The sequence below is a fragment of the Clupea harengus genome, chromosome 11 (assembly GCF_900700415.2).
Source record: "Clupea harengus chromosome 11, Ch_v2.0.2, whole genome shotgun sequence".
NCBI classification, from domain to species: Eukaryota; Metazoa; Chordata; class Actinopteri; order Clupeiformes; family Clupeidae; genus Clupea; species Clupea harengus.
The window spans coordinates 19,585,878-19,613,516 of record NC_045162.1 but is presented as its reverse complement, the minus strand read 5'-3'; the positions used below and the strand labels follow the sequence as shown (position 1 = coordinate 19,613,516).

Genomic DNA, 27,639 nt, shown 5'->3' with positions numbered 1-27,639 from the left:
CTGCACTGTGAAGGGTAGGCTGCAACATACACAGTACGTTCAAACAGGCTCAGCTATGTTGATTTTGAGAGTGCACTTTGAATGTGCCAAAGCCTTTTATTGTCTCCCTTTAAAATGAACTAAATATGAAACAACCATAAATAAATATGATCTCAGGGTAATTTCAGAGTTTCATCATTATGGTAGGCCAGGTATAGCTTATTACATATGAACATAAGGAAACTTTCATAAACTAAGCCTGAATATAAACTTTATGAAACTTTCAATTTTCATAAATTGAGCCTGCTACTGTCCTACATTGCTTGTGGTCAGCAATTAGGCTTGCTGGCTAAGTGAAAGTTGCTTTTTTTTAAACAGAATTAAAAATAGATGGACAGTAGAACATAAATGTAGCCTTAGCTATTAGGCCAATGTCTGAGAGTGGAATGAGACATTTAAGACCAAATGACGTCAATTTAAGAATGTTCTGGGATGCTATCAGAAATTGGCACGACATTATCAAACAGACGCATAAGCCTTGCTATCTATTGGGCGGGTGCTTCGAACGAAAGATACGCTAATTAAAAACACTCTTTCTCACGCACACATACTGGATTAATAATTAGGTTACTTTCTCTTCTTCACAGATATTTAGCATGACTCGGCTGACTGCGCTCAGAGGAGGAGGTGACCCACTGACCAAAAAGCTTTAAGACTACGTAAAAACGTGTCACACCAACGTCCAATCAGCATACGGATTGGAACATGCTTCCACTAATCGGAGATCCTCATACTAGCACGTCCATCTCCCGTTTTAACCGTATTACCTAATACGAGGTTCCTAGCCAAACTCAGCATTTCTTTTCAAAAATTGACTACCATTTATTTACGATGAAAATGTGGAATTGCATCGCTGAGAGGAAATCAAACAACTCTTTCGTCTTCATCTAGCGAGAGGTGAGAAAGTGAAATGTGACCCGGGGAGGTTGTTCTCTGACTGGGCTGCAGGTTGTCAGCAGCGGCTGAAGCGATGATGTGTCACAAGCAAAGCTTCCCTACATAGTCAGTAGTTTGATATAAACATAAAAAGATAGATCTGCTCTCTGATTTGATAATGCTGTGTGTTATCTTGATTCATCATTTTTTGAATTTACGAGTTGTTGCTGGACCAGGGAGCATGGGTTTCTCTATTGCCAGCTTTGCTAGCTATCGATAGCTAAGAAAGCTATCGATAGCTAAGAAAGCTATCGCTAGCAATGGTAATGTTAGAAATGTAGCTTGAAATTACATTGCAGTGTTCAGAATTGAGACTCACAAAACCCAGCAGACACTGTTTCAGTAGATGGCCACATGACCATGATGATGATGATCATGAATAGATCCAATTTCACTGATTTCTGTGCAGCCAGCTGTAGTGTTTTGACTCAACTTGTGTTGCGGAAGTGTCTATAAATGTCTCATGTTTTATGTATTTTAGCCGTGACAGACGTTTCTTTTTTTGAAACCAGGGGACCAGCTAGCACTTGGTTGTGCTGTGCTAGGTGCAGATATAACGCAGTGATGTGAATAACCTGGCATTCCAACTAGTGTAATTGAGAGGACATATACTTGTAGCCAGATATTTTTAGTGCTCCTAGTTCAAATGGATGACCTGGCCTTTGCTCTATGAACACCTAACTCTGACAACTCGAGCTCCCACCCACTGTCTCAGGACAGACACGTCCACACTAGCACTTGCAGCCGACGTTAAGCTCTGCAGATCGTTACCTATTTTCCATAAGTGGAAATGAGGTAGGCCTGATCAAACAGCCCTTGATCATTCAAAGTGTCTTGCAAATTTCTGTCACGGTATGTAGTTGCTCTCCTTAGTTACATTTTTGTTTTTCGGGCACTAAGGGGCTTCGGAGAGTTGGCTGTCAGACTGACAGAATGTGGGCGAGTCCCATGGTCCTTGCTGTGTGTTTATCATGCCTTAAGTTTCCAAATGTTCTGCATTGCTCATTTTTTCACTTTTCTCTGCAGGTACCCCATACAATTATGGAGGCTTAAAAAGGTGGTGTGTTTTGGGGGGAAGGGGAACTTTCCCCTTCAGCTGGAAGGATTGTTTTTGGATGGACATTACAAGAGAAGCTGTAAACAGTGTTGCCTTTTTCATGTACAAAATAGAGAATATATTTTGAAAGACAATATATTTGTAAAAATTGTAAATTGTACATATATTTATTATATATTTATATAAAGCGTAATTATTGTATTTATACCTTTTTTTGGTGTCACTAGGTTGTGGTGAGTGTGTAACTGTCATGGTGGACTGACAGAAGGTGTGTTTCTGTGCCCTGGGGTTGCTAGGGTGCCGTGGAATCCCAACACAAGCACAATTCTAGCACCCCGAATTTTTTTGCCAGAGATCACCTTTTTTTCGAGTGTATGTTTTTATTTTTTATTTTTGTGAGTCTTCGCTGCTTTTCTAAGCTTTAACCACAACCTGAGGCTACAGGCAACACTGAGAGGGGTTTGTAGAGAGGGAGAAGGGGACTGAGGTCACCAGCAGGGGTGGGAGGTGGTGGGGTTTGTTTGTAAGGAGAAAGTTTGACCTTTGTGTCTGAGTTTGGGGGGTCACCATGAGTGTGGTAGCGACACCTGACTGCACCCCTAAATGCCGCTCAGCTCAGCATGCTGACGAGGTGGTGGCGGCCATGACGGGCGGCTCAGAAGAGGGCCGCCTGTGCGCCTTCCTGGCCGCCTACTGCTACAACGCAGCCACGCTGCGCGATGGCTTTGGCCGCACAGCGCTGCACCTGGCCGCCTCGCTGGGCAAACGCACCCTGCTGGGATGGCTGCTGGAGAACAAGAGTGCTGACCTGCTGGCCAAGGACATGGAGTCTGGCTGGACAGCCCTGCACCGCAGTGCCTTCTATGGGCACATCCACTGCCTAATGGCCTTGGTCAAGGTGAGCTACCCAGGAGGTGCTTGTGGAAAGCATCTCTTACCCCTGTCCTTCCTATAGTTACATTTACTTAGCACACACTTTTGTCCAAAGCTACATACAAATACATGTAATCTATCAGTTTTTTGTGGTCTCCGAACATATGACCTATGATGTGAGCGTCTCTTGCTCTACCTATCGAGGCACAGGAACACTTTCTGTAGTCTGTAATTAACTTGTTTTTGCCCTGTCTATAGTTTGAAGTTTGGACCTTAATCACCTAGTTAAAGTGCCTCGAATTGTGTCGCTTTTCCAATATAGAAATATTCAAAGGGGTTCTATGTACCAGTCATCTAACCGAAGTATATTTATGCCAGTTTCTTGTTTCTTGTTATAAAAGAGTAATTATTTCGCTCCTTCAGCCTTTTAAACTTACCATTGATGTTGACATTTACCAGCAAGTCAAGTTGTTGACCAGAGCAACCATTCTGACACCTATTTAGTCACAGAGAGCTACTTGCCTTATAATGGCAACCATACTTGGCTGACTTCTTTAAGTTGATCACTGTGGCTGGTTTGGAGAGCTTCTTTAAATAAGGGGAAGGTGTCACCACATCCTGTTGTGCTTTGTCATTGCAGCATGGTGGATCACTCTCCATCCAGGATAAGGAAGGCCTGTCGGTTCTGGATCTAACCATGAAGGACAGGCCGGCTCATGTTGTCTTCAGAAATACAGGTGAGCATGTTGGTGGAACGTTCCAGGATATGCTGGCCCAAATAACCCTTGGCAAATTGACAGGCTGAAAGTTGCACTCGAGCCTTGACCCGCTTTCAGCTGTTGAAGGCAAAAACTAATATTTCTGAGATTATGCATTAATAAAGGAGAGAAATGAACTAGGCATGATTATTTGGGACATTTTTGAGGATGAGGTGACATCAGGTCCATACCTGTTTTTGCATAATCAGGGACTGTGTCCTTTTTCCCCCCCAGTCTTGTTTGCAGTCACCAGTTGGTCAAGGTGGGAAGAGTTGTTGATTGCTAGTGTTAGCTCCAAGCCTTTCTGTTTTTCCCTGTAGATCCCACTGAGGTGTACACCTGGGGGAACAACGCTAACTTCACCCTGGGGCATGGCAACCATGAGAGCAGGCACCACCCTGAGATCATGGACCTGTTTGCGAGGACCGGGGTCTATATCAAGCAGGTGACTCCTATGTTGATAAGCTCCCTGTGGTTCCTGCGGGGGCGGGCACAGTGCCTTATGTAACAGCCTGAAATGCTGATTTCAGTATTGCTCAGTTTCGCAGCTTATCTTGTCTCGGCGCTTTCCTGCCGAAGACTGAACCTTCACACACACTGCTGAAGGGGCTGAGGTTTTAACACAAAAACATAGATATTTGCCTGACCCTGGTATGCCAGATAGCCTACATTACACACAGTGTGCTTTATTGAAAACACCTGACACACACACACACGCGCGCACACACACGCACACACACACGTGCACACACACACACACACAAAAACCCCTTAGGGCACAGAGGTCTCTGTCACCTGGTCTATCTCAGCGGGGCTTGCAAAAAAAAGAATCTGTTAACAGTGGCAACGGTTGCTATGAATGGCTTTCCTCTGAGTGTGTGTGTGTGTGGGTGTCTGTGGCCGGTGTGAACTTTTGAAGGACTCTAACAACCTCTAACAACCTCTCCAAACCCTTAACCCAACACCCTTGCCACCCCCCACCTGGACCAGAGTATAGCCAGGTCAGAGTGGCCCTCAGGGGAGGTCTGTTTGTTTGTGTGTGCGTGCGTGTGTACACATTTTCCCGAAGAGGGGTAACCTGATAGACTATCACTGACAATGTGATATTGTCCTTGGCTGGCTGTGGATTTAGGGATTTTGAACTGGAGAGGACTCGGCTTAATCTTCTGTGAGTGAGAGAATGAATGAACGGGGAAGCGAGTACAGCATGATGGACCATGGGTTGCTCGAGTTTCACACTGAGGTTCAGTGCCAAGGCCCCCCACCGACTCTCTCCCATCCCACCCCCCTGAAAGGCATCTCACTCACTCTGCTAGCTCTATGGTTTCATCTTGGCTGGATGCTGGCTGTTAGTGTGATAACACTTGCTGGCACTCTCTTTTCCACTGTCTGTCTGTGTGTGTCTGTGTCTGTGTGTGTGTGTGTGTGTGTGTGTGTGTGTGCGTGTCTGTGTTTGTGTGTGTGTGTTTAGGTCACTGTGTCTCTCCATGGAAGCGCTTTGCTCGTGTATGAATGTTACTGCTCCCCAATTAGGAGTGTTCAGTATCCAGTAGTTTATGTTTCTGCAGACCTCTGATGGTCACCTCAACACTGTGTCTCTGTGCCACCCCAACACTGTGTCTCTGTGCCACTCCTATGCCTCACCTCCTGGGTTTTTGGTGACTCCAGCCATGTTGGTAATGTGTGTGTGTGTGTGTGTGTGTATGTGTGTTTGTGTGTTAGACAGTTTCGCCCCATCTGACCAGATCCCCTTTGATTCTTTTCTGTCTTTAAATAGTTTTACAAAGTGATAAATGGGGATTCACATGACACACACACAGATGGAGGGAGAGAGCGATAGAGAGAGAGTGAGAGAGAGTCTGTGTGTCTGTGTCTGTGTGTGTGTGTGTGTGTGTGTGTGTGTGTGTGTGTGTGTGTGTGTGTGTATGGCAGGATCACATATCACCAACCTTTCGCCAACCTCTTGATGTCCCCCATGCTGAAAGGAAGAAGCTATTGTTGCCCTGGCAAGGGCTATTCTGCAGATGCTTAGAGTTAAATATTAATCTCAGAATAACACACTTTAATTAAATACAACTCTGTGTGTGTGTGTTTATATGTGCTCTGAGTAGGTTGTTGGCGCACAATAATGGTCATGGTCCTGCATAGCTGGCCTATGTGGTCTACTGAGGCCTCAAGTAGGTGCATTAGTGATGATTAGACTCGCCACTTGCACTTGTACCTCAGCATAAACAAAAAGGGGGTGTGTGTGAGTGTGTGTGTGTGTGTGTTGCTGCTGCTGGGGGGGTCTTTCACAGCTCCCCTGCTGCTGGAGGTTGGCAAAGGGGCAGATGGTTCAGGCAGAGGGCAGTGGAGAGAGATGCGGGTCTGATTAAAACAGATGGAACACACGTGTTCTCTTAGTGCAGAGTGTCTGTGTACCCTGCTTCTTTCTTCGTGTAGAGTGCCATCACCAGGGAAACAATAAAGTTGCTTGTGTTAAGTGTGTGTCTGTGTTTTCAACAGCTAGCGTGTCTGCACCGTAAGGTTTAAAGTGTATGTGTGTGACTGTGTGTGTGTGTGTCCCTGATCCCTAGATTTATGCGTGTCCCTGAAGGTCTAAAAGACTTTAACAGGCCTTGTGTGTGTGTATGTCTGACATTTTAACAGGTTCGTGTGTGTGTGTTTGTTTGTTTTTCAGGTGGTGCTGTGTAAGTTCCACTCAGTCTTCCTGTCTCAGACAGGTAAAGTGTTTACTTGTGGACACGGGCAGGGAGGACGCCTTGGCCACGGCGACGAGCAGACATATCTGGTGAGTGGATTCCTTTGGGCATTTGTGTGTGTGTGTGTGTGTGTGTGTGTGTGTGTGAGTGTGAGGCAGTCTTTTATGTCTGAGACACTGTTTGCTTCTGCTGTTCACCTTTGTTCTGTGGTTTGGTGTGTATTTATGGCACTCTACCATTGACATTTAACTTGTCAACATTTGGCCTGCCCTTTTAAGTGTAGGCAAAGCAAACCGCAGTATAGTTCTAAGATGAAGGCATGGCTTTTTCGTTGAACTCCAGCAGGTTCTGTTAAATGTTTCCTACCACTGTAGCTAACCCACACCCTAAGTCATCCTCAATCCTGTGTAGCAGCTTTCCTTGGCTTGTGTTCCATAACGCACCATTTAATAATCTCATAATGTACCATCCACTCTCTGCCATCTCAGCTCAAGCATCATGCCTGTCCCTTGTCAACTTGGTCACAGTCTCATCTGTCTGGTCTTCTCACCTATTTCACGCCCCACCTGCCTCAAAGTTGACCTTTTTCATGTGAAGGATGTGCTTTAGTTTAGCTGCTGCGTGTGTGTGTGTGTGTGCTTGCGTGTGTGTTTGTGTGCGCGTGCCTGCCTGCCTTTCCTGTGCCCCATCCCACCTCTGGACCCATCTTCCCTCACTCTATTCTTCTCCCCTATGCGGCACTCTTAGCTGTGTGAGGTTCACCTGTCTCACCTCTCGTGTATCTAACCTCTCACCGGTCTTGTGTCTCACCTCTGTGTCTCACCCTGTCTCTGGGCGTGTCACCTGTTCGCCAGGTGCCTCGGATGGTGGAGGGGCTCCTGTGTGACTACGTGACCCAGGTGGCAGCGGCGCGTGACCACACGGTCGTGCTGACAGAGGAGGGAAATGTCTACACCTTTGGGCTCAATCGCTTCCACCAGCTGGGCCTCAACCCGCCCCCTGCCTCCAGCCTCGTGCCCAAACATGTAAGGACACAGGGGTGTGTGGCAGAGGAGTAGGGGGGTTTCTAAAGGTCAATCTGGGCTCAGGGGATACGAGTGACTTATGCACTGTCAAGCTTAATGTAAAAGGTTTTTTCGCTCAGTCATTTTCATTGTCACAAATATTGTAGACAGCATATGGTTTACCTGAGAAAGGCACCATAGTTGATCAGGTACAGCTTGCATCAAGATACAATACAACGTGTTTGTTTACTGCACTATGCAAACAAACTGGAAACTGGACTGAACAGATGTGTTTTTTTTCTTTCTTTTGTTCTCTCTCTCTGTTCACAGGTATCAAGTAAGGCCCTGAAAGGGAGGTATGTTGTTGGTGTCGCTGCCGGAAGGTTCCACACAGTCATGTGGACCCATGATGCAGTCTACACCGTGGGGCTGAACGGGGGACAGTTAGGTAAGTCAAGACCAGACCAGCGCTGCAATAATGCGTCATTTTTACGACTCAAGTACCCCTTGCGTGAAACCAATCGAGTTCTTGACTTGCGGGGGGTATAAATAGCACCTCTGAACATAGAGGAAAAACATGAAAGGAATTATATGAAGATTACCTTATGCTAGGTGAAGTATGATGATGCCATCCTTGAGAAATCCATCTACAACTTTGTTGTTGTTTTTTTGTAAGTTGCACGTTTATTTCATCACAATGACAGTTGGGAAACACAATTTGCATAGTGAAATGCACCAATGGAGAGCTACCTATTTTGAAACAGAATGGGTGAATTGGGCATTGCAAACTATAACAAAGGTATGCTGTTGTACCACAACTTTTGACATTGCTACCCAGTACTACTTTCTATTCCATCTTCCTGCGAGGTACTCGATGTTATTGCAGAAACTAAAGAATGAATGTAACTGCTCAAGTGCTCTGTAAAAGGGCTACTCCAGACCAGATAGTCTAGACCAGTCCAGACCAGATAGTCTACACCAGTCCAGACCAGATAGTCTAGACCAGCACAGAACTTATTGTTTTGTCCTTTTATCTTTGACCTCTAGGTTATTTGCTGGATCCCAACGGTGAGAAATGTGTGACCACCCCCCGCCAGGTGTCTGCTCTGCACCACAAGGATGTCAGCATCTCCATGGTAGCGGCCAGTAACGGTGCCACGGTGTGTGTGACGGAGAAAGGCGATGTTTACCTGCTGGCCGACTACCAGTGCAAGAAGCTGGCCGCTAAGTGAGTTGTCCTCTCACTACTGATAGTTAGAACCTAGTAGTGGAATGCTAGGACACTTTCTGCAAACCACACAGGTGTATAAATGAAGTAAAATCTACACCTTTACTAAAATCAGTGCTGATTGTATTTTTTTGTAGCTAATTTAGCATTGTTGTTTGTTTGCCCTTGAGTACTTTTGAGTGATCATTCTTTTAAGTCTTCCAGTAAAGTAAACTGTGTGATCTTAGAGCTCCCTAGTATACTAGAAAAGTTTCCTTATTTGTTCTTTTTATGGTTTGTTCTTCATCTTTGCCCTAGTGGAGGGCCTCTACGGTAACCAGGCTCACCATAGGAGTCCAGTTATAGATGTATGCCTGGTTGTTCTGAATGTCATGGCCAGAAGGTGTTGTCCTGCTGGGTTCAGTCACATTCTGTTAGTTCTCAATGACCATTGTGGTTTGGGGTTATTTTTTTGTTCAGGCAACTCAACATTAGGAAGGTTTTGGTGACCGGGGGGAGTCTAGACCATCGTGTGGACCCCCAGGTGCTGAATGAGAACGGGGGAGAGAAGGCAGCCATCCTGGCCTTGGACGAGGCTGGAAGAGTGAGTGATGATGGTTTCTCCCTCTTTTTAGCCAGAAGCAAGTTTCTGTTGTTTGTTGTGGTGTTGTAACTACAAAAGGCATGAAGAAATCTCAAACTTAAACAAACCCTACCAAACCAAGTCAAATGAGCTTAAAGACCTTGAAATGACCATAGTCATGTCTGGTCTTCTTTATGAATGTTATGCTTAGGTTTATGCTATTCAGTGTTAACCTGCCATCACATTTCTGAGATGATGTGTTTTCTCATAATGTACGTTCTCCTCTCTCTCTCTTTCTTTCTTTCTCTCGCTCTCTTTCTTTCTCTCTCTCTCTTTCTCTTTTGATCTCTCTCTTTCTCTCTCTCTCTCTTTCTCTCTCTTTCTGTCTCTTTGGTTCTCTCTTTCTTTCTTTCTTTCTTTCTTTCTTTCTTTCTTTCTCTCTCTCTCTCAGGTGTTCTGCTGGCGTTCCGTGGGTGGAGCCCTGAGGCAGTGCAGGTGGGCGTACGGTCGTCAGGTGTTCATGTCTGACATCGCCCTCAGCAAGAGCAACATGATGTTCGTCACGCAGGAAGGCGAGGGCTTTAGTGGCCAGTGGCTGGGGGAGTACAAGAAGATCACGGACAAGAAAGGTACACAGAACACATTATATAGATTACTGCCAGAGGAGGGCTATAAGATCATGGGCAAGAAAGGTACATGGAATCTGAAGGCTGCTGCCATATGACCATAGGAGAATCAAAGACAAAAGTAGAGATTGCATCTATAGGTTACTGTCAGAGGACAAGAAGGATTGCAGGCAAGAAAGGTCACAAAGAACAAAGAACAAAGCCCACATGCATCGATAATCAGAATGTTTTCCAGATGATTATCTATCTGTATTGGCATTTCAGATAGAAATAAACAAGGAGACTTTGCTACAACGAACCCGTAGTTATCTAAGCTGTGACGGCTTACCGGTTTTCAGTGTCATATAAGGATGTGCCACTAGATGGAGCCATATTAGCCTGCCGGTTTGTGAACGAGAAATGGATCAGATTGTTTTATCATGAGTTAAAAAGCTAATCATTTCAGCAAATAATGAAAGTATGCACATTGAATGAAAAAAAGATTGTTGCTTAGATAGAAAAATAGCCAACGCTTAGACATTATGAAAAAGACAATACAAATATATCGTCAAGTATATAATCATGTCTGGAACATGTGCAATAGACGGAAGGACACATGAACAGAGTCAGTTTGCCCAGCACCAGGAAGGAACAACCTCACCACAGGACTCCTACTTCCTCTTTTTCATCATCTTAGTGGCTGCATACCCTAAGACTGTTCTCAAACTGGCAAGTTTAGTAATCACTATTACTAAACAGCGATTGCCGTTAAGCAGCGTCTTACATTTAGGAGCACGAAGAGTGAATTCTGTGTAAATTAATTATGCTGTAGCGATGAGTGGCGTGTAATTATTATTATTATTATTATTATTGTTAAATAGTAAGCTTCAAGCAGGTAAATGTAGGCATAAAATCACCCGTATAAATGAACAATGAATGGTGTGCCATTGTTTCTTAGTGGCTGCGTACTCTAAGACTGTTCTCAAACTGCCCTGTTTGCCAATCACTATAACTAAATGGTAACTATAAGCATCGATGTAAATTGCATACTGAGGCAAGATGGGGTGAAGTCACTATGTCTGTCCACCTCTGTCAGACCCAGCCGCAGGGGTGGAGGTGTGCGGCCACTCGGAGGCTGGTGGGGTGTACGAGCGCATCCGTCTGGAGAAGCTCCCCTACGTCCACCGTGCCGTCAGCATCACCGTCGACTCCAAGGGACGTAACTTTGCCGTGCTACAGTCTGACCCCAAGACCAGGTACCTAACACTGAGGCGTGTGATGAGATGATTGTGTCTGGTCCCTATAGTTGTCTGTTGTATAGCCGCTGGTCACTTCAAGGTCACAGTATTCACTGAACAGACAGCGTGATCAATTATATAGTTGGATTGGTTGGAAATGTGTTTTAATGAGGTTAAATGTGCATCATAAATATCACTGTATTTCTATGTCGCCTTACCATCCAGTTTATAGCCTTACTTGATGGTTTTTGGTCTTTTTTTTATACTCCCTTATACCACCATTTAACAACAGATAAACATGTGGTCTTTGTCATACCTGGAATGTCACACAGTAACGTTATACTCCCTCCCTGTTTCCCAGTCTGTATGAGATTCCCACCGTCTCCTCGTCCACTTTCTCCGACCACCTGCGTACACTCCGAGCCGAGACCGACGAGACGGACAGCATCCATGACGTCACTCTGCAGGCCGGCTACCGCACCTTCCCCGCCCACAAGTACATCCTCTCCGTGCGCTCCGACTTCTTCCGGAAGCTTCTATTCCGCACGGACGGCCAGGGCGACAGCGGCAACGGCGGGGATGACTGGGGCTTGGACGAGGAGGAGGAGGTGCGCCGCAGTGAGGACGCGTCCGGCTGCGACCTGCTGGTCCTGGAGAAGGTTCCGGCGGAGCTGCTGGAGCAGGCGCTGCAGTTCATCTACACAGACACGTGCGACATGCTGACGCACGGCGCGCGCCCCAGCATGCCGCGCTCCAGCCCCAGGAAGGAGCCGAAGGAGAAGCAGGGTCACGACCAGCAGGAGCAGCTCATCCACAGCTTGCAGGAGCTGGGCCTGGGGGACACCCTGCGGGGCCGCTCGGCGCTGGAGGTGTACCGCGCGCTTCCGCCCCCTACCTGCATGGATAACAAGGACAAAGACAAGCCCAAGGGTAAAAGCACCAAGACTGGCAAGAAGGGCAGCAAGGGCGGTGGTGGCAGGGAAGCAGGCGGTGCCAGCCCAGTGAAGATGCTGCAGGGTCTGGCCAAGAGACTGGGCCTGAGCAGCCTCTCCAGCAGGTGAGGACACACTGACCTAGTGGATGGTGACTGGAACTATGAGCTTTCTTTGGAGGGGGGAGATCAAAACAAGAGTATATGGCAGTGATTTGAATCAATTAGGTAACTGAATTAGCTGAATATTTGATCCTGTCGGTGCTGACTAAAACAGGTGCTTTTAATTGTTCCATTGTCTCAATGAGAAAATAGTTTTGAGGTTACAAGTACAAGTTGAAACATTGTGTTTGTGGACATCACCGATGTTCAAATAAGTTGTAAATCACATAATGTTTGGTTATGATCACTCAGTTTTACAGTTCCTCTTAAAGTCCCGGTAAAGTACTTTGCCTAAAAAAGTACTCCATCAGTCCTCACCACAGCATCATGAGGGCCTTGAGTGATTCCAACCCAAAGCTCTGATAGAAGAGGCATGTTAATTGAAGTGAGATATCTACTCTCAAAAACTCCACTAGTAGATGAAGCACTGCTAATGGCTGTTTACGGTCCTAGAGCACCCATCTCTGCTGTAGTAGCTTTAAGCTTTTGATGTCTCACAGAGGTGGTATGGTACGGGTAACGTTATGGGTATGGGTAAGCTTGTTGAGTGAGCCAGCTATTAATCAGGGATGTTGTTCTTGGCAGGTTGGAGGGCGTGAAGTTTGACAATGGCACAGTCACCGTGACGACCAAAAAGACGGGCAACAGACCAAAATTCAACCAGAAGAAGTGGTAAGATGTTGCGTAGTTCCCGCGTTCATTGGTTACCCCAAGCAACCCATTTAAGTGTTGCCTTGGTCTAGTATGACCACTTATGCAAGGTGCAAACAACACCAAGGTCATGTGTTTGCTACCAAGGAAACACACATACTAATGAAAATGTATATCTTCTGTACTACAAGTTGTTTTGGATAAAAGTGTCATCTAAATGACTAACTGTAACTTCTATGTCAACCGAATGTAAATAATAAATGTAGATGTTGATGAGGACTAGACTGTGCAGACGAGGCTGGCATTCGTTTTAGCTCTTCCCCGTGGCCCGTCGTCCCTAGCTCTCCGGTCTCTTCAGAGAGGTTGTGGGGAGCTGTCTACTGTAGTCAGCACAGCTGCTCAGAGTTTGAAACAAGTGACCTTTCAAGGACGCCTCCTCCCCACTTCCAAATGCCAGCTAGATGCTAGTTTGGGCCCACTCTCTGTTGTGTCCTTAGTACAGTTGACTTAAGACGGTGATTTAATGTGCGCTTCTCATGTCGGTACACATTATAACACGTTATGAACTCCAACATCAATTTGTAAGCCTAACTCCACTTTCTGAAACAAACTGTATTCCTGTAAGAAGTCCAGTTTAACCATCAGTTAATGAGGCACAAAGTGCAGAGTGGTTGCGGACATCCATTGACGTGGATGAGGCAGGCTGGATGAACGGTGTTTGGTCTGCTCTGATTCCCCACCTCTCTTCTCTGTGTTCACAGCACCTACTTTTGTGACGTCACACTCCGAGCTGAGGATGGCAGAGAATTCCCCTGTCACAAATGCGTCCTGTGTTCTCGACTGGGTAAGCAAAGCGCTGCTAGACTGAGAAACTACTGAGAAACTTCGCGACTCCAAATGCTATCATGCTTTTTAGCATGCACGTAGTTTGAAGCATGTATTATTTAACATAGGCCCACATACCAAATAGCATGACTATGTTGTCATGATATTTTACAGTTCTACAGTACAGTGTGGTCACTGTAGTCACTGGATTGAATGTCATAAATTAGCTCAAACATTGTTCTGAAGATGGCTGTCCATCTTCTGGTGGGTTGTTCCAATGGTGGTTCAATGGAGGTCAGAGGGTGTGGATTTATCCCTAGCAGGAATTCTAGTTAATAAGAATAATCCTGCTTTAACATTTGAGATCGCATTACCACCCCTCATTTTCAGTTTCTTAAGGGCGATGGATAGTGTGCATATATTCTGATCAAAATCTTTCTACAAACGGGCAGTGCTTTCCTAGCACAGCATTCCTATATGGGCTTAACATTAGTGTATTGTTAACATCAGTTTTCATGTGTTTTTCTGACAGAATACTTCAACAGTATGCTGGGCAACCCCTGGATTGAGGTATGTTATGCCAACACTGTGTTAAAAGGGTTTTGAGGGGCAAATTCAGTAAAAGGTTAATACTGCTGAGTGCTGTCATGAAGCGTCATTCCAGTCCTGTAGATTCGAATAAATGGTGTAATTTGTCTGTGTGCCCCCTACAGGCCACCAGTTGTTCTGCGCTGGATATGCCCACCAGCTCTGAGGTCCTGCAGGTCATCCTAGAGTACGTTTACACGGATGACTCACCAACTGTCAAAGGTAACATTTTCTCTCTGTGTAAATTGTTTAAGGGTTAATTGATTATATAACCGTAACATAACAACATGCTGAGACACTGGAGATCAGACCTATGATATAATGCCTGTTTTGTTATACTATTGGTCTTTACATCTTTTCATCTCTCTGTCTCTATCCCTCACTCCATCTCTGTCTAATCTCTCTCTCTCTCTCTCAGAGTCACTGAAGGTGGAGTTTGTGTGTAACGTGCTGGTGGTGGCTGACCAGCTCCTCATCCCCCGACTGAAGGAGATGTGTGAGGTGGCCGTCACTGAGAACCGTGAGTTTGACTCTCTTCTCTCCATCTATTACCTGCTGTGTCTACTCCCTCTCTTTCCCCCACCCCCTATGCCTTCAGTTAGGTCATTAGGTTATAGTTAAGTATAGAATAACAGTGGTTCTCAACTGGTGGGTGAAGACCCAAAAGTGGGTTGCGGAATCATTCTGAATGGGTCGCCGTGTGTGTGTTCCTTCAGAACTTATACATGAACAGTAGCTTTTATTTTGAAATGGAAATACGCTGAGTCCTCACAGTTCTCATGCCTCAGTCACAAAGGGAAAAGGGAGCTCTCGGAAGACAGAGACAGTTGTGCGTGAGCTGCAGATGCATAGCCTGCTGTTCAGTAGTAGCCTACTGTAATGTAAGTAGGGAGAGCCACAGGGATGTCACTGGTGGCCTAGTTGAATCTTTGTGTTAGAATTCATTAGCCTGGGTGCCAGAACAAACTTAGCCCCGCCCACAACATTTGAGGTCGGGAAGTTCGGTCTGGCATTGCTCCGTTGGGGAGAAACTATCTCCGATCAAAAATTAGTTCGGACCAATCAAATTGTCAGGGCGGGCTTTATACGATGATGGACAGATGATCAACAGTAACGTAATCAACCACGTCACCAAAGAGCGCTTGGGTTGAATTTGTTTTCAACAAACATGGCTGCCGCTGGTGAGCTGATTGGCTGATTGGTTGTAGGTCTATCCAATTGAGCGAAGAGGCATTTTTTTTCCTGGTTCGGTTGAAACCGCCTCATAATCACAGCCCAATGGAGCAGTATCAGACTCATATTCTGACTAGAATTATGAGTGTGACAACGTAAGAATTCATAATTCTGTGATAAAAGTTAAACGTTTAGCTAATTACTTCAGTTATATTGTTGGGTAATGTGACATGTGACCGAGATTAGCTATATTATATGCAGTTTTGTGTGTGGGATAGAAATCAACATGTTTTACAAATTCCGTGAAGAATACAACGTGAAGTTTGGCAAAAGAAGCAATAAGTCCCCAGATAAGAATCTGTCTGATGACTTAGGCTAATGTGCTATGAATCAAATTAGGTCACAACTTAATGAGCATTGTAAATTGTGGGTCCCAAGGCCAGACCAGTTGAGAACCAGTAGTTTAAATTACATAGCCCTCCTTGACTGTGAATAGCGGGAGAGAGAATGTTAAGTGCATGTTAATAGGGGTTTCCCTTCCCCGATCTCCGCAGCGACCCTAAATAGCAGGACTGAGAGTGTTAAGTGTGTGTTAATAAGGGGTCCCCCTCCCCTCTGTCCACAGTGACCCTAAAGAACGCTGCCGAGTTGCTGGAGTTTGCCTCCATGTACAATGCTAACCAGCTGAAGCTCTCCTGCCAGCAATTCATCGTGTTCAACATGGCCGCACTACTAGAGTCCAGGTGAGGATGGGCATTTCCCCTTCCTGTGTGTGTGTGTGTGTGAGAGAGATATATGCTGATGATGTTTACTTCTGCCTTCTGTAATGGTTGTGTGTGTGTGTGTGTTTCAGAGCACTGGATGTACTGAGTGAAGATGTGTTGGTAGAGCTGTCTGCAGCCTACAGGAGAATGGTCAGTTTTCTTCCACACACACTCAGAAACACCAAACATACACATAAGAAATTGGGTCATATATGCTTATCATTTTGCTTGTATTACTGTTAATGTGATGTACTGTCAATTATGATTATATTATTATACCGTGCGTACACATCAGTTACTATAATATGTTGGTTTGGTTTTTCTGGTTCGTGAGTTAACGTTTTCGTGGTTTGGGAGGTGTCCTTTTGTTGTTGATTCTTAATTGTTGGTGATTTGAGAATGTCAGACCGATATACAACATCCCTTTGTAGATTCCAGCCATGCAGAGGCGCCTGATCACGCCCTACCCTAACGCCCCAGACCTGAGTGGGTATGAGGACAGAGACCCCCTCTCGTCTCTGGGCACCAACATCGAAACCAGCCTGTCCTGCAAGTAAGGAATTTGGTCTTGGGCTTGAGACTGAAACAGTACATCCACACTGTATACAGTCTCACACTAGAATATAAAGAACACAGGGGTCTACCCACCCTATGCCTGCCGATTAAACTCATTTTTACCCTGGAGTAAACACTTCCTGCTAGTCATTAGTGACACTGTGCCAGATATATGTGTTTAAAGGGTGTTTTAAATGACCCGGTCTGTTCCTGTTCCTTCAGTGAGATTCTCCTGAAGAAAGCCAAGCTGAAGGCCAAGCGGAAACCACGGCGACGCTCCGACAGTTCCGGGGGCTACAACCTGTCTGATGTCATCCAGAGTCCGCCCGCTTCTGGTACCACACCCCTTCCATCCCCTCCTCTCCTCCCTGATGCATTCAAACATTGAGGAGATGAAGTGATCACTTCAACAAAATCCAGAAGATTATTTTGAGTCATTTAGCACACAGACACATTTTCTGTCTTCTTTAAAAATCAGTCAAGTTTTCACTTCAGGGTGCCAAGACTCACATAGATTATAGATGAATAAACATGGAGTAATTACATCTCTGAGAACCACCACTGACTTTCAAGTAATTACGCTGATGACTTGTGTCCCATGCTTACTATCAAAATGATAGATAAGACTCTTTCTATGAGATGACTGAGTTGGTATGCGCTGCACAATAGGAAAACAATTGGTTTACAGTGGCTCTGTGTTTTAAGGTCATAGATGCAAGGCAGAAAAAGAAAATTGCTTGACACAAGTCAGTGGTCCGTGCGTTAGCAAAATTGTTTCTCTGCAACAATTTGTGTCTGCTCTATAACAAATATCTTAAAAAATATTTGTGTTGTGTCCCTCTTGTGTGATGTAGGGGAGAAGTGTTTGACCTCGGGGATGTTCTTTGGGGACATGGGCCCCCCAGCGAAGGCCAGCTCTGTGGAGTCTCTGCACGAGGTCGTCACGTCCGACTCCGAGGGCAGCTACATGGGGGTGGGCAGCCCACGAGACCTGCCGTCCCCAATAGCCCTGACCCGGCCCGAAGCACAGGTAGGACACACACACACACACACACACACACAAAGACAAAGACACACACACTCTCTCACTCTCTCTCTCACACACACACACACACAGACACACAAACATACCTGTGTCATTCCGTGTTGATGAAAACATTCCTTACCATTCCAGTGTAGCTGAGGACACTGAACATGTCGGTAACGCTTGTGCACATAAAACAAATACTTGGTAGCACTATAAGTACTTACTGTTAAATGACCACACCTGGTCAGGAGGAGAAATCTGGCCCATCCTGGATGAGGACGCCCCCCAACACCCCCCACCTGATGAATGGAGGCCACACCCCACCTGCAAGTTCCGCCCCTGAGCCCATACCTGTGGTCCAAGCCAGGTAAGCCAGTGCAGCCCCCAGATCATTGGGACAAGGACTAGCTGCAGTCTCTACTGTAGTCGACATTATAGAGGCCACACTTTATTTTCAATTAAAAAAAAATATCTACAGCAGGTTCTACTGTCTTTAGGCATATTTCTACCCAGGTTAAAGTTCAGCTTTATATTTTCGGTTCCCTTATCACGACGGAAATTCATTGTAACTTGGAAGTCAGCACGTAATACGTTGCTACACAACACCTGAAACTTTTAAAGTTGCGTGAAGAACAATTTTTTTTTCTCAGCTGAAGTCACGAAACGGCAACAAAATCGGGGTAATGTCTTTTGTTGTTTTGTCGTTTTGTCAAGTAACTGTGTAATAAGCGGGTTAATGTATAGTCTGCCGATCATTCTTGAAAAAGGAATCCCTTCAGGACAATCCCTCCACTGCACGTCAGGGTCCTGTTCATTCTGTCTGGATTTATTTTTCATTTTTATGAAATAATGTAAATGTTTGCCGGTCATTCTTATGACCGGCAAAGAGTTACATTATTTTACATATACTGTACATTATCCCTTCCATATTAGGTTGGTCCTTCAGCAGCCAAAGAGGACACGTATAACTCCTCTCTCTGCTCGTCACCCGTCACTGGCTCCCTGTAGCGGCTACAGTTCAACTCCCTCACTCGCCTACAGGGCAGCCATGTAATCGGCACCAACCCATTGAAATGCCATGATTCAGGACTATTTCCCCTCTCGATCACTGCGCTCCTCTGATGAGCGTCTGTTGTCCTTACCCTTTTCTCAGCTGCAACAGATCGCAGACGAGACTCTTTTCGTTCACTGTTCCTCAGTGGAGGAATGACCTACCTAGTGCTGTCCGTTCCAGTGACAGCCTTGGTACTTAAAAAAAAAAAAAAAAAAAAAAAAACTTTAAAAACACACCTTTTTCAAAATCATCTTTCTTATTAGTTAATTTGTTTGAGGCATATTTTATTTAAATGATGATAGTTTTGATATATATTTATTGTTGATTGATTGACTTCAAATGTCTTTGCTTTAATGTTTAACTGTTAGCCGCTTTGGACAAAAGCGTCTGCTAAATACTATAACTATAACCATGGAACTATAACTGTCTGAAATCAGTAATGTGAGCTCCTAGTGAAGGCCCAGATGAGGGGGTTCTTTGTGTCTGTGTCTGTGCTGCTGTAGTCATTGCTCCTAGAGAATGATGAGCTCATTAAAGGCCATCTGTGTGTGTTTTACCCAGCACTGCCCCTCAGACTCCTCCTGTGATGGACCTCAGGATTATTATGGAGATGGAGGCCAGCTCAGTGCATCAAGGAGCCACGCCCAAAAGCCCTGGATCGTGAGTACTTCATTTGTCTGTGTCTGTGTCGAGTTGTGTTGTGTTGGGTTGTGTTGTTCTTTGTTGTGTTGTCTTCTGGTGTGTGTTTGCTGTATGGCGATGAAAAGGCTTAGGCTGAGAAGATGTAAAGAATAGACCAGGGAACATGTTTTCTCTCATATGTTTGAATGTCTTATGCTTGCTTTCTAAACACCTTGATAGGCAGCTTTATCTCAAGCCTCATCTCCCTCTGTGTGATTGACAGGTGGGGGATTGTAAGCAAGGCGTCCCCCCTCCCGGCGAAGCTTTCCCAAAAGCAGAGGAAGCTGATGGCCATGGCCTCCAAGGAGGGAACCCAGGACAGGACAGCCGTCATCCAGTCCCCCACCGCACCCGTGGTCAACCCCTCCAAACCCGCCAAAGCATGGTGAGGAGTGCAGTCTGTTTTTTCGCTTTGAGTCTTCCACACTGTCCTATCCCCCTCTCACGTTCTCACACAGATCTGTTGGGCAAGTTTCTTGTGTCACTATTTGTATAAAACCTCTCCCTATCCTGTAGGCCAGCTTATAGAATTGCTAAGAGCGGAGATTGGAATGGCAGAATATGGTTTTGACCATAACGGCTAAAGGAGAACTCCAGCATTTTTTAACCTGGGCCATATTTTGCTATCTTTTTACGGACAAAAACTATCGAAATCGTCCGGTATTGACGGCTATGCAATGTGGTCCTATGGGGCTTAATTCTTCATTATTCTGAATATACCTTTCTCAGATGCACTATTTGTCTTAGTGCCTGACTTCATGTGCTGTTAAAGTTCATCTCCATCTCTTTGTTACCAGGGCGACAGCTGTCCAGTCTCCCCCGGTGCTGCGGTCCTTCAGGGAAGTCCTGGAAGAGGAGGCGAAGCAGGTCAGGACCTCTCCTGCTGCCCCAGTGGCTGCTGGGAGTCCGGGGGCTGCAGTTGGACCAGCACCAGGAGCAAAGAAGGTGACCTTCAAGTGTGCTGAGACCAGCGACATGGAGAAACCAGTAGGGTAGGCACACACACACACATGCACACACACTCACACTCACACGCACACACACTCACATCACTGCAGTACACACTTAAATACTGTTAGTAGTACACTTACTTATCCAATCAAACTAATTTGCATACAAGCACATGCAAACACACACTTCTTCTGCACACACATTACCATCCCACAACATACAGTAATACTGTGAGTGTATCAGTACTTTATTGGGCCCGAGTAGGCCTATTTTTTACAGGCAGTGACCACTAGATTCACTCTCAGCTTTTCTGTATTTTGGCCATGTGGGGGCACTGTTGTTCTTACAAACTACAAGTCGCCTGGCCAACCTCAAACTACATTAATAACAGAGTGCTTAGTCTACTGTATCCATTCCTCAAAGATGAGTGAGATTAGACATTAATAAATATATCATGGGCTATTACTTCACTCTTTTATTTTATTTTATTTCCTTTTATTTAAAATTGGTGAACAGAGGGGGAGCTGCAGAGCAAACAGCAGCATCCCAACCCCTGCGTGGGCCTCAGAGCCCACCCCCCTGTGGGCTCTGAGGCCCACGCAGGGGTTGGGATGATGCTGCCCTGTCCGGGTGGAGTCTGACTCACGGTCATTTTCCATTTTTCACAGATCCCACTCCCAATCCCTCTCACACATATATTGATGTTTCCCATCTCTCTTCACTAACCTGTCTGATTAAAGGCAAAAAAGACCCAGAAGAATAATAAGGAAAAAAAACAAGATTGGGGAACAGTTAGCATAAATGCATAGTGTCCTGTTTACACAAAGTCAGACAAAGTCAGGCTATATATGTTATTAGTTTGTGTTTATGGTTTGGCTTTGTTCCTTCTCTCTCTCTCTCCCTCTCTCTCTCTCTCTCTCTCTCTCTCTCTCTGAGTGTGTGTCTCTCCAGTATTTAGTCCCAAATGTGTGATCTGGTTTGCCATTTTGATCCATTACAGTTGCTGCAGGGTTTAGATACTTGTGGGTTGTTTGATGCTCTGTCACTTTTGCACACTGTGTGTCATGCTGTCTGTGATGTGACCTTCCCACTGTGTGCTTCTGCATCTGTTAGACTTGCTCTCAGGCAGATGGTGGTTTTGCTAAGCAGATGCAATCTGTCATTGGCAAATATGCACACACCATTACAAAATCCAATACTGATGCATGTCACAGATTAGAGTCTGTAGAAAAGGGGATCTGTGAGATTAGCTGCTCCAAACTGCCCACCGTCTGTGTGTGTGTTTGTCCATTTTTCAAAAAGAAATAGAAATTGAGGCAAAAATGTGCAGGTCCATTTGTGTGTATGTGTGTGCACGCAAAGGTGTGTGCACACACACGGTGTCTGTGTGTGTTTGAGTTTGTGTGACAGAGAGAGCGAGCGAGAGAGAGAGAGCGGGGTAGAGTGTGTGTCAGGCCCAGGGGAACTGATGAAACAGCCTCTCAGACAGATGAGTCTCAGAGTCTCTCAGAGTTACCGTGACCTGTACCGTCTGCGTCTCATGAGGCGGGTGGCTGGCTGGTGTTTTCAGCCGAGCAGGGGGGAGAGGTGGGCCATATAATAACATTAAGAGTGAGCTTAGCACAGAGTGAACCACTGCATCTTCTTTTTTGCTTTTGGTTGTGTCTTTCCGAGAACATGTGAATGTCTTGTGTGTCTTCTTGTGTGTGTTTCATACTTGTTTCTATTCATGTGGGCATGTTTGACTATATTTGTATTGAGGGCTATTGAGGAAGTGTGTGTGTGTGTGTGTGTGTGTGTGTGTTGAATTACAGATTATTATAGATTTGCTGTAGCTCTCCATCTTGAAGTTATGTTTCTGATCTCACAGGCATCAAGAACCTTTCAAAAGGTGTGTGTGTGTGTCTACTTCACTTAGGGTTGGTGACTTTTGTGTGTGTGTGTGTGTGTGTGTGTGTGTGTGGGTGGGTGTGGGTGTGGGTATTGTATCTTCTATCTGAATTCTGTGGCCTTGTGGTGGACCCAAGAGCACCAGAGTGGATAAGGGCAGACTGCATGTCTCTATGCATAGAGTGCAGTGCGCTGTACGTGTGCACGAGGAACGTGAGAAGTATGAGGAGAGAGAAACAACAGAGCTGTCACACACTCACACCCATACTGACCAGTTGCTCTGACCATTCTGTGAAACTCATGTTTGAAATGTTCAAACCATGCAAAGATGTCTCTATTTTACTTATCTCATCTTATCAAATGACCCAGGGGGGGGGGGGAATTCCAGGCACATGTTTTGTCTGTACTCTATGTGCTGGCTAGGAATGACACCTATGATTCCTGTGATTTAAATGGGTGGTTTGTAGTCTTTGTGTCCAAATGGTGGAAATGCTTCTAGACTGAGAGTAAAAAGTAAAAATTGTATTATTACTGTTTCTAGTCAATTTTTGCATCTTGATTCTGTGTTTCAGGTGTTTGTTAAATTTATTTATCTACGTTCTGTTGGCCCAGAAACATGTAAACATTTGCAATAAAATGTCCAAAACATGTTCAAAACGGCACAAGGAATTTTGGGAAGCTCTTCCTTTGAGATTGACGTTATTGGAGATGTAGAAGCATTGTTTTGTTTGACGACAGAAACTGCCAACTGTACGTTTTAAGCTCTAGACGTCAGACTGAGGGGACAATGTGATGACTGCAGCTGTGACGTTTCCGAGCTGACCCCTGATCTCTCTGTGCTTGTACCCCCTCACTCACTGGCACTTCCTGTCACTACCCATCAGGCCGTGGGTGCTGAGCGGGGTGGCCAGCCCTCTGGCGGGAGCAGCTGTGACCTTTGCCACCATCGTGGAGGAGGAGAGGCAGCAGGAGGCTGCGTTGATCCGCAGCCGAGACAAACCGCTGGCTCTCATTCAGGTACGACCCCATCTGTCTCACCACCCCCTTCTTCTTCTTCTTCTCCACTCCTCGTCTGTTTTTCTGCTCTCTGTCGCTTTTTACTCCTTCCTCTTTTTTTTTTCCCCCTCTCTCTCTCTCTCTGTCACTTATTCCTGTCTTTTCCATTTATTTTCTGGATTATTTCTTCTCCATCATGTTGTTAGTGTTTGAGTAATCATCATCATCAATAGCATCCATGTCCGCTCTCTGCGGGCCATTTTTGACTTCCTCTTTTAATCTCCCTCTGTGTGTGCTTCTTGCTTACTGCCCCGTTGTGTGTTATCAGATCGAGGAGCGAGCGATTCAGGACCTGTTGCTTCACTACCGAGCTGCCAACAATCCTGACGAGTTGATCGTGGTGGAGAGAGCTCCCCAGGGTCCTATTGCCGCCCCGACCTGGAACAAGCACTAGCAGAAACACCGGCACAACATACAATTAACACAGAGAAATGTTAATACACTCTTCATGACCCCCCCCCTCCCCCCTAACTCAGTGTTTGCATTGTGCCTCATGCTGTGGATGAAGTATGACAGACAACAGTCTGTTTTTTCTTTTCTTTTCTTTTCTTTTTTTTTTTTTTCTCATGTGTCTCCGTTTCATGATGCTGCAGCTTCATTTCCTCTCTGTACACCAGGAGAAATGCAGTGAGGAAAGACAAATGGGTGGTCACCAAACCTTCCTGTATTTGATAAAACGGAAGCAAAGGATGGAGTGAGTTGTGTATCTTCCAAAGGATGGCCGTCTTGTGGTGTGCACAGAGCAGTCTAGCAGTTGCCAAAGATCCACTGGAAATGAGTTGTGAGGTAATAGGGTACCATGGTGCAAAGATCCACTGGAAATGAGTTGTGAGGTAATAGGGTACCATGGTGCAAAGATCCACTGGAAATGTGGTGGAGTCATGAGGGCACCTCTGCTGGAAAGTCCCAGGCTTCAGCTCAGGCCTGGTGGAAATGACGAAAACCAATGGCAGGCCGGGATACATTAACCTGCATGAGTTAGGTGGTCAGTATCACTACGTGCATGTCTGAATCTGACTGTAGGACAGCAGAGGTGTGCTGGGGACATTTTAATGTGTTGATCTACAGTGGCAGTAGTGCTAGACAGCTGGCGTTGATGCATATTGCAGTAGGGCCATCACTAGCCGTGGTCCTGCCAAGCAGTCGTTTGAAAAATGCACAATAAGAGCCAGACTCAAGCCTAAGTTCCTCGACTGGGGAATGTGCCTTTCTGCCTCATCGACCAATAATCTGTTACACGCGCACACAAAAAATACGTAGATAGATCTATAGGAAGGATATACCCCTGCACAAGTCAGGTTAGTGGATTGATCAGAACCAGCTGCCATTTTTATGCAAGGTCTTTGAGTTTGGTACCTTGTCAGCAGTTTGTTTGCTTGAGTCTCATCTGTCATCGTAACTATGGCATGCAATAAAGACCTCGTCTGCTTTAACTGTCATTATTTTGTGGTTTGGACTTGTGTAACACAGCATCACCAATTCCTTTTTCAGTCACTTACTTCTCCATTTATAAAATGGGCCTCTTCCAGCTTCCTAGTTTTACAGCGAAGTGAGTAAAAGTATGTCTCTCGTCAGTAGAACTTGCGTTGCTGTCAGCGGTGGGGTCTTTCTGTAGTGTAGGTGCCCCAAGTAATTGCCCAGGGTACAAACAATCGTGGGGTGCCCATTCAATGCATCATGGAGGGGTGTCCAAAATATTATTCGCCCAGGCCTTGTGCACCAGGTTTGGCTGAACCACCAGTCTTTGCACTTAACAGTTTTGAGTGGATGATTTCACACGGAACCGCTTGTGCTTGAAGATAATAACCCGTTATGAATTAGACACTTGTTCTGGTCTTCCCAAGATAGACGGGTCGTCTTTTCTCTCAACCCCTCTCGCCGTGCATGCAGAAGCTTCATTAGTCCACTTAAGGGTCCCGTCCTGAGTGAGACCAGACTGAGCGACTCCTGCTCGGGAGAGCGAGTCACGATCAAGAGCTCCAATTGACGGTAATTACCGGAGCAGCCCCTTTCGGATGTCTGAGGTCTGGGCGCAAGTGAGAGGAATAGCAATTACCCAGTTCACTCCATCAGTAGAGGAGGAGAGCTGATGCGACCACACTGAGGAGCCTCTGGTTGTGTTAGGGGTGCACAGCAGACAGGTTTGCGGAGGGCCTCTCAGTGGTCGTCTAGATGAGATGACGTGGTAATTAATTAGCGGGGTTAATGGGGGTCGGAGAGGACATCCTACACACATACACTCATGAAGCGCCGTATAAGGACAAGCATATTGGACTCCTTTTTGGAGTGCACTGTGGATGCAGTAAATGCACCAAATAAGATGCCCAGCTGGTGGAGAGAGAATCATTTGTTTCCCGTCAAGGACATGGGGGGTAACAGTGGAGGAATAATGAAACAGAACCTCCCATTTTCCTGTCACTGTTCACTGATTCAAGCTAAGCAGCTGAAAGTAGTTGAAAATAAAAGCTATGTAATGTTTACTGTGTGATAAATAATGATTATAATGAATAATGAACGTCTTTCCTATATAGAAGTATTTGTTTACAGAGTAGTACACATATGACAAACATATGACATCCAAAATATATATTGCGTTTTCCCTCATGCGGATGTGTTAGAAGTCTTGCATGTGACACTGATGTCACCCTTTTCAATGTGAAGATTCCACAATACCACAGGGAGAGGTCGCCAGTCGTGTCCCCGCACAGATTGGAAGGCCATCGCACTCCTCTCCAGGAGTGGTGTTGGAGATAACACTGCTGGCAAGGTCACTCCTATGGTCATCAGGCTGGGCTCCTTTAGGAGTTTTAACAGCACTCAGACCTTGGTCCACTCACAGCTAAATAAGATCTCCTTTAAACACATGATTTCATTGGAGAATGTTATGGTGTGCGCCCATTTCATCAAATGCCAGCGGACCAAGCTTTTTGTGGGTTTGAGGGAGCAATAAAAAGATGAATCACAATATTTTCTTTACAACTTAAAACCAAAACTATAAAAGACTTGGAATAGCTTGGTTGTTGAACAGAGGGCTTTTCATTGTGATGTCTTAAGCTGTCTCTCTCAGCATCTGCCCCCGCGCTCAAGACAGTGACCAAATAAAACAGAATAAAAGCAGGACCTATGCCTGGACATTCTTGTCTCCATAGATTGACACTCCTGCCTTGAAGTAGCGCACTCTCTCTGCCTCCCTCTCTCTCTCTCTCTCTCTCTATATATATATATATATATATATATATATATATATCTTTCTGTGTCTCTGTCTCTCTTCCTCTCTCCCCCAGAACCCTAAACAACCAACTTATTTGGTCTGCCCAGAATTTTTTTTATTAAAATAGTTAACAGATCTGATTAATGAAATGGAAATGTTTAACTGTTTCAATGTAGAGACAAAGTTGAAAAAAAGTTACGCAACAGTTTTTTAATTTTCATTAATTAACAGTAAATAAGCTATATCAGCGCCTCAATGTTTGCACCATATTGTTGGGGAGGGGTGTGGGTGGGGATGCAATTGTTTTTCTCATTGACAAAGAGGGCCAGCCATGAAAAGTTTGGAAACCACTGCTTTAAGACGTGCGGTCTAGTTTTGCCCTTTCTCTCAGTAGAGAGACATCTGTCACTTTCCCTTTTCAGTGACTCAGGAAGAGATGGATAGAGAGAGAGAGATGGATAGAGAGAGAGTGAACAGTTTAAATCCTCACACAACCTTTACTCAGAGTTTTCCATTCTTAGTAGCCCTCATGGTCCCAGAGCTTAAATCCTTGGCTGACACCTTAGTCTCTTTCCGCTATAGCTGGCAGTAGAGAAGGCTAGCCAGCACTCCTGATCCCATTCCGCCTTCCTGGAGCCAGTTAGTGTGGATTACAAGGCCACTCTACGATGGTCAGCTGACCACTTTGAATAATTAGGGCTAGGGGGGAAGCCGGCTCTGACCGTGCCTGAACGTGCCTTTCGGGCCCGATGACGTAAATCTCCCAGGGCTGGCGTCACGAAGATGACCTTAGTCCGCGTGCAGCCTGGCACATTCCGTCTTGATGCCAAGAGACCAAGTCGCAGAGTGCCGTCGGGGGGGTAACCCAAGGGCTGCATTCCCTTGCTGATGTCAGCTGCTTCAGGCCATCAGCTATAGCAGCCAGCCACACAGTCCCATTTACAAGACTCATAGGGTTGTGGCTGCAAATATGACATCAACAACAATAAAAATGTCCGAGCTGGTGGAACAGTGAAGTATAAAAATGGACAAAGCATGTTATGCTGCTCATTAAAAAGACGGTCCTCACACTATGTAAGAACACCAGTTTGGCCAGTTTGCTTGGCCAGTGATATCAG

At 45.5% G+C, this 27,639-nt stretch overlaps 1 protein-coding gene across 2 annotated transcripts; it reads left to right on the top strand.

Annotated features, from left to right (window-relative positions):
- The first annotated feature begins 582 nt into the window (after positions 1-582).
- Positions 583-24,749, top strand: ibtk (inhibitor of Bruton agammaglobulinemia tyrosine kinase). Of its 2 annotated transcripts, XR_004164604.2 has the most exons (29): positions 583-936; positions 2,002-2,930; positions 3,546-3,642; positions 3,984-4,108; positions 6,344-6,454; positions 7,220-7,390; positions 7,700-7,817; positions 8,417-8,597; positions 9,057-9,180; positions 9,611-9,788; positions 10,861-11,020; positions 11,364-12,059; positions 12,681-12,767; positions 13,508-13,590; positions 14,104-14,141; positions 14,285-14,381; positions 14,578-14,679; positions 15,958-16,075; positions 16,186-16,246; positions 16,528-16,649; positions 16,874-16,986; positions 17,506-17,681; positions 17,927-18,045; positions 19,294-19,392; positions 19,637-19,798; positions 20,211-20,405; positions 23,139-23,271; positions 23,579-24,096; positions 24,144-24,749. XR_004164604.2 is itself a non-coding variant. In XM_012824591.3 (28 exons), exons 2-28 carry the CDS (start codon positions 2,601-2,603, stop codon positions 23,702-23,704), a joined length of 4,122 nt encoding a protein of 1,373 aa, XP_012680045.2. In that variant the 5' UTR covers positions 583-936; positions 2,002-2,600; the 3' UTR covers positions 23,705-24,749. The 2 variants fall into 2 exon arrangements, 1 of the variants encoding a protein (XP_012680045.2); XM_012824591.3 differs by having other exon boundaries at positions 23,579-24,749.
- Positions 24,750-27,639: the final 2,890 nt, after the last annotated feature.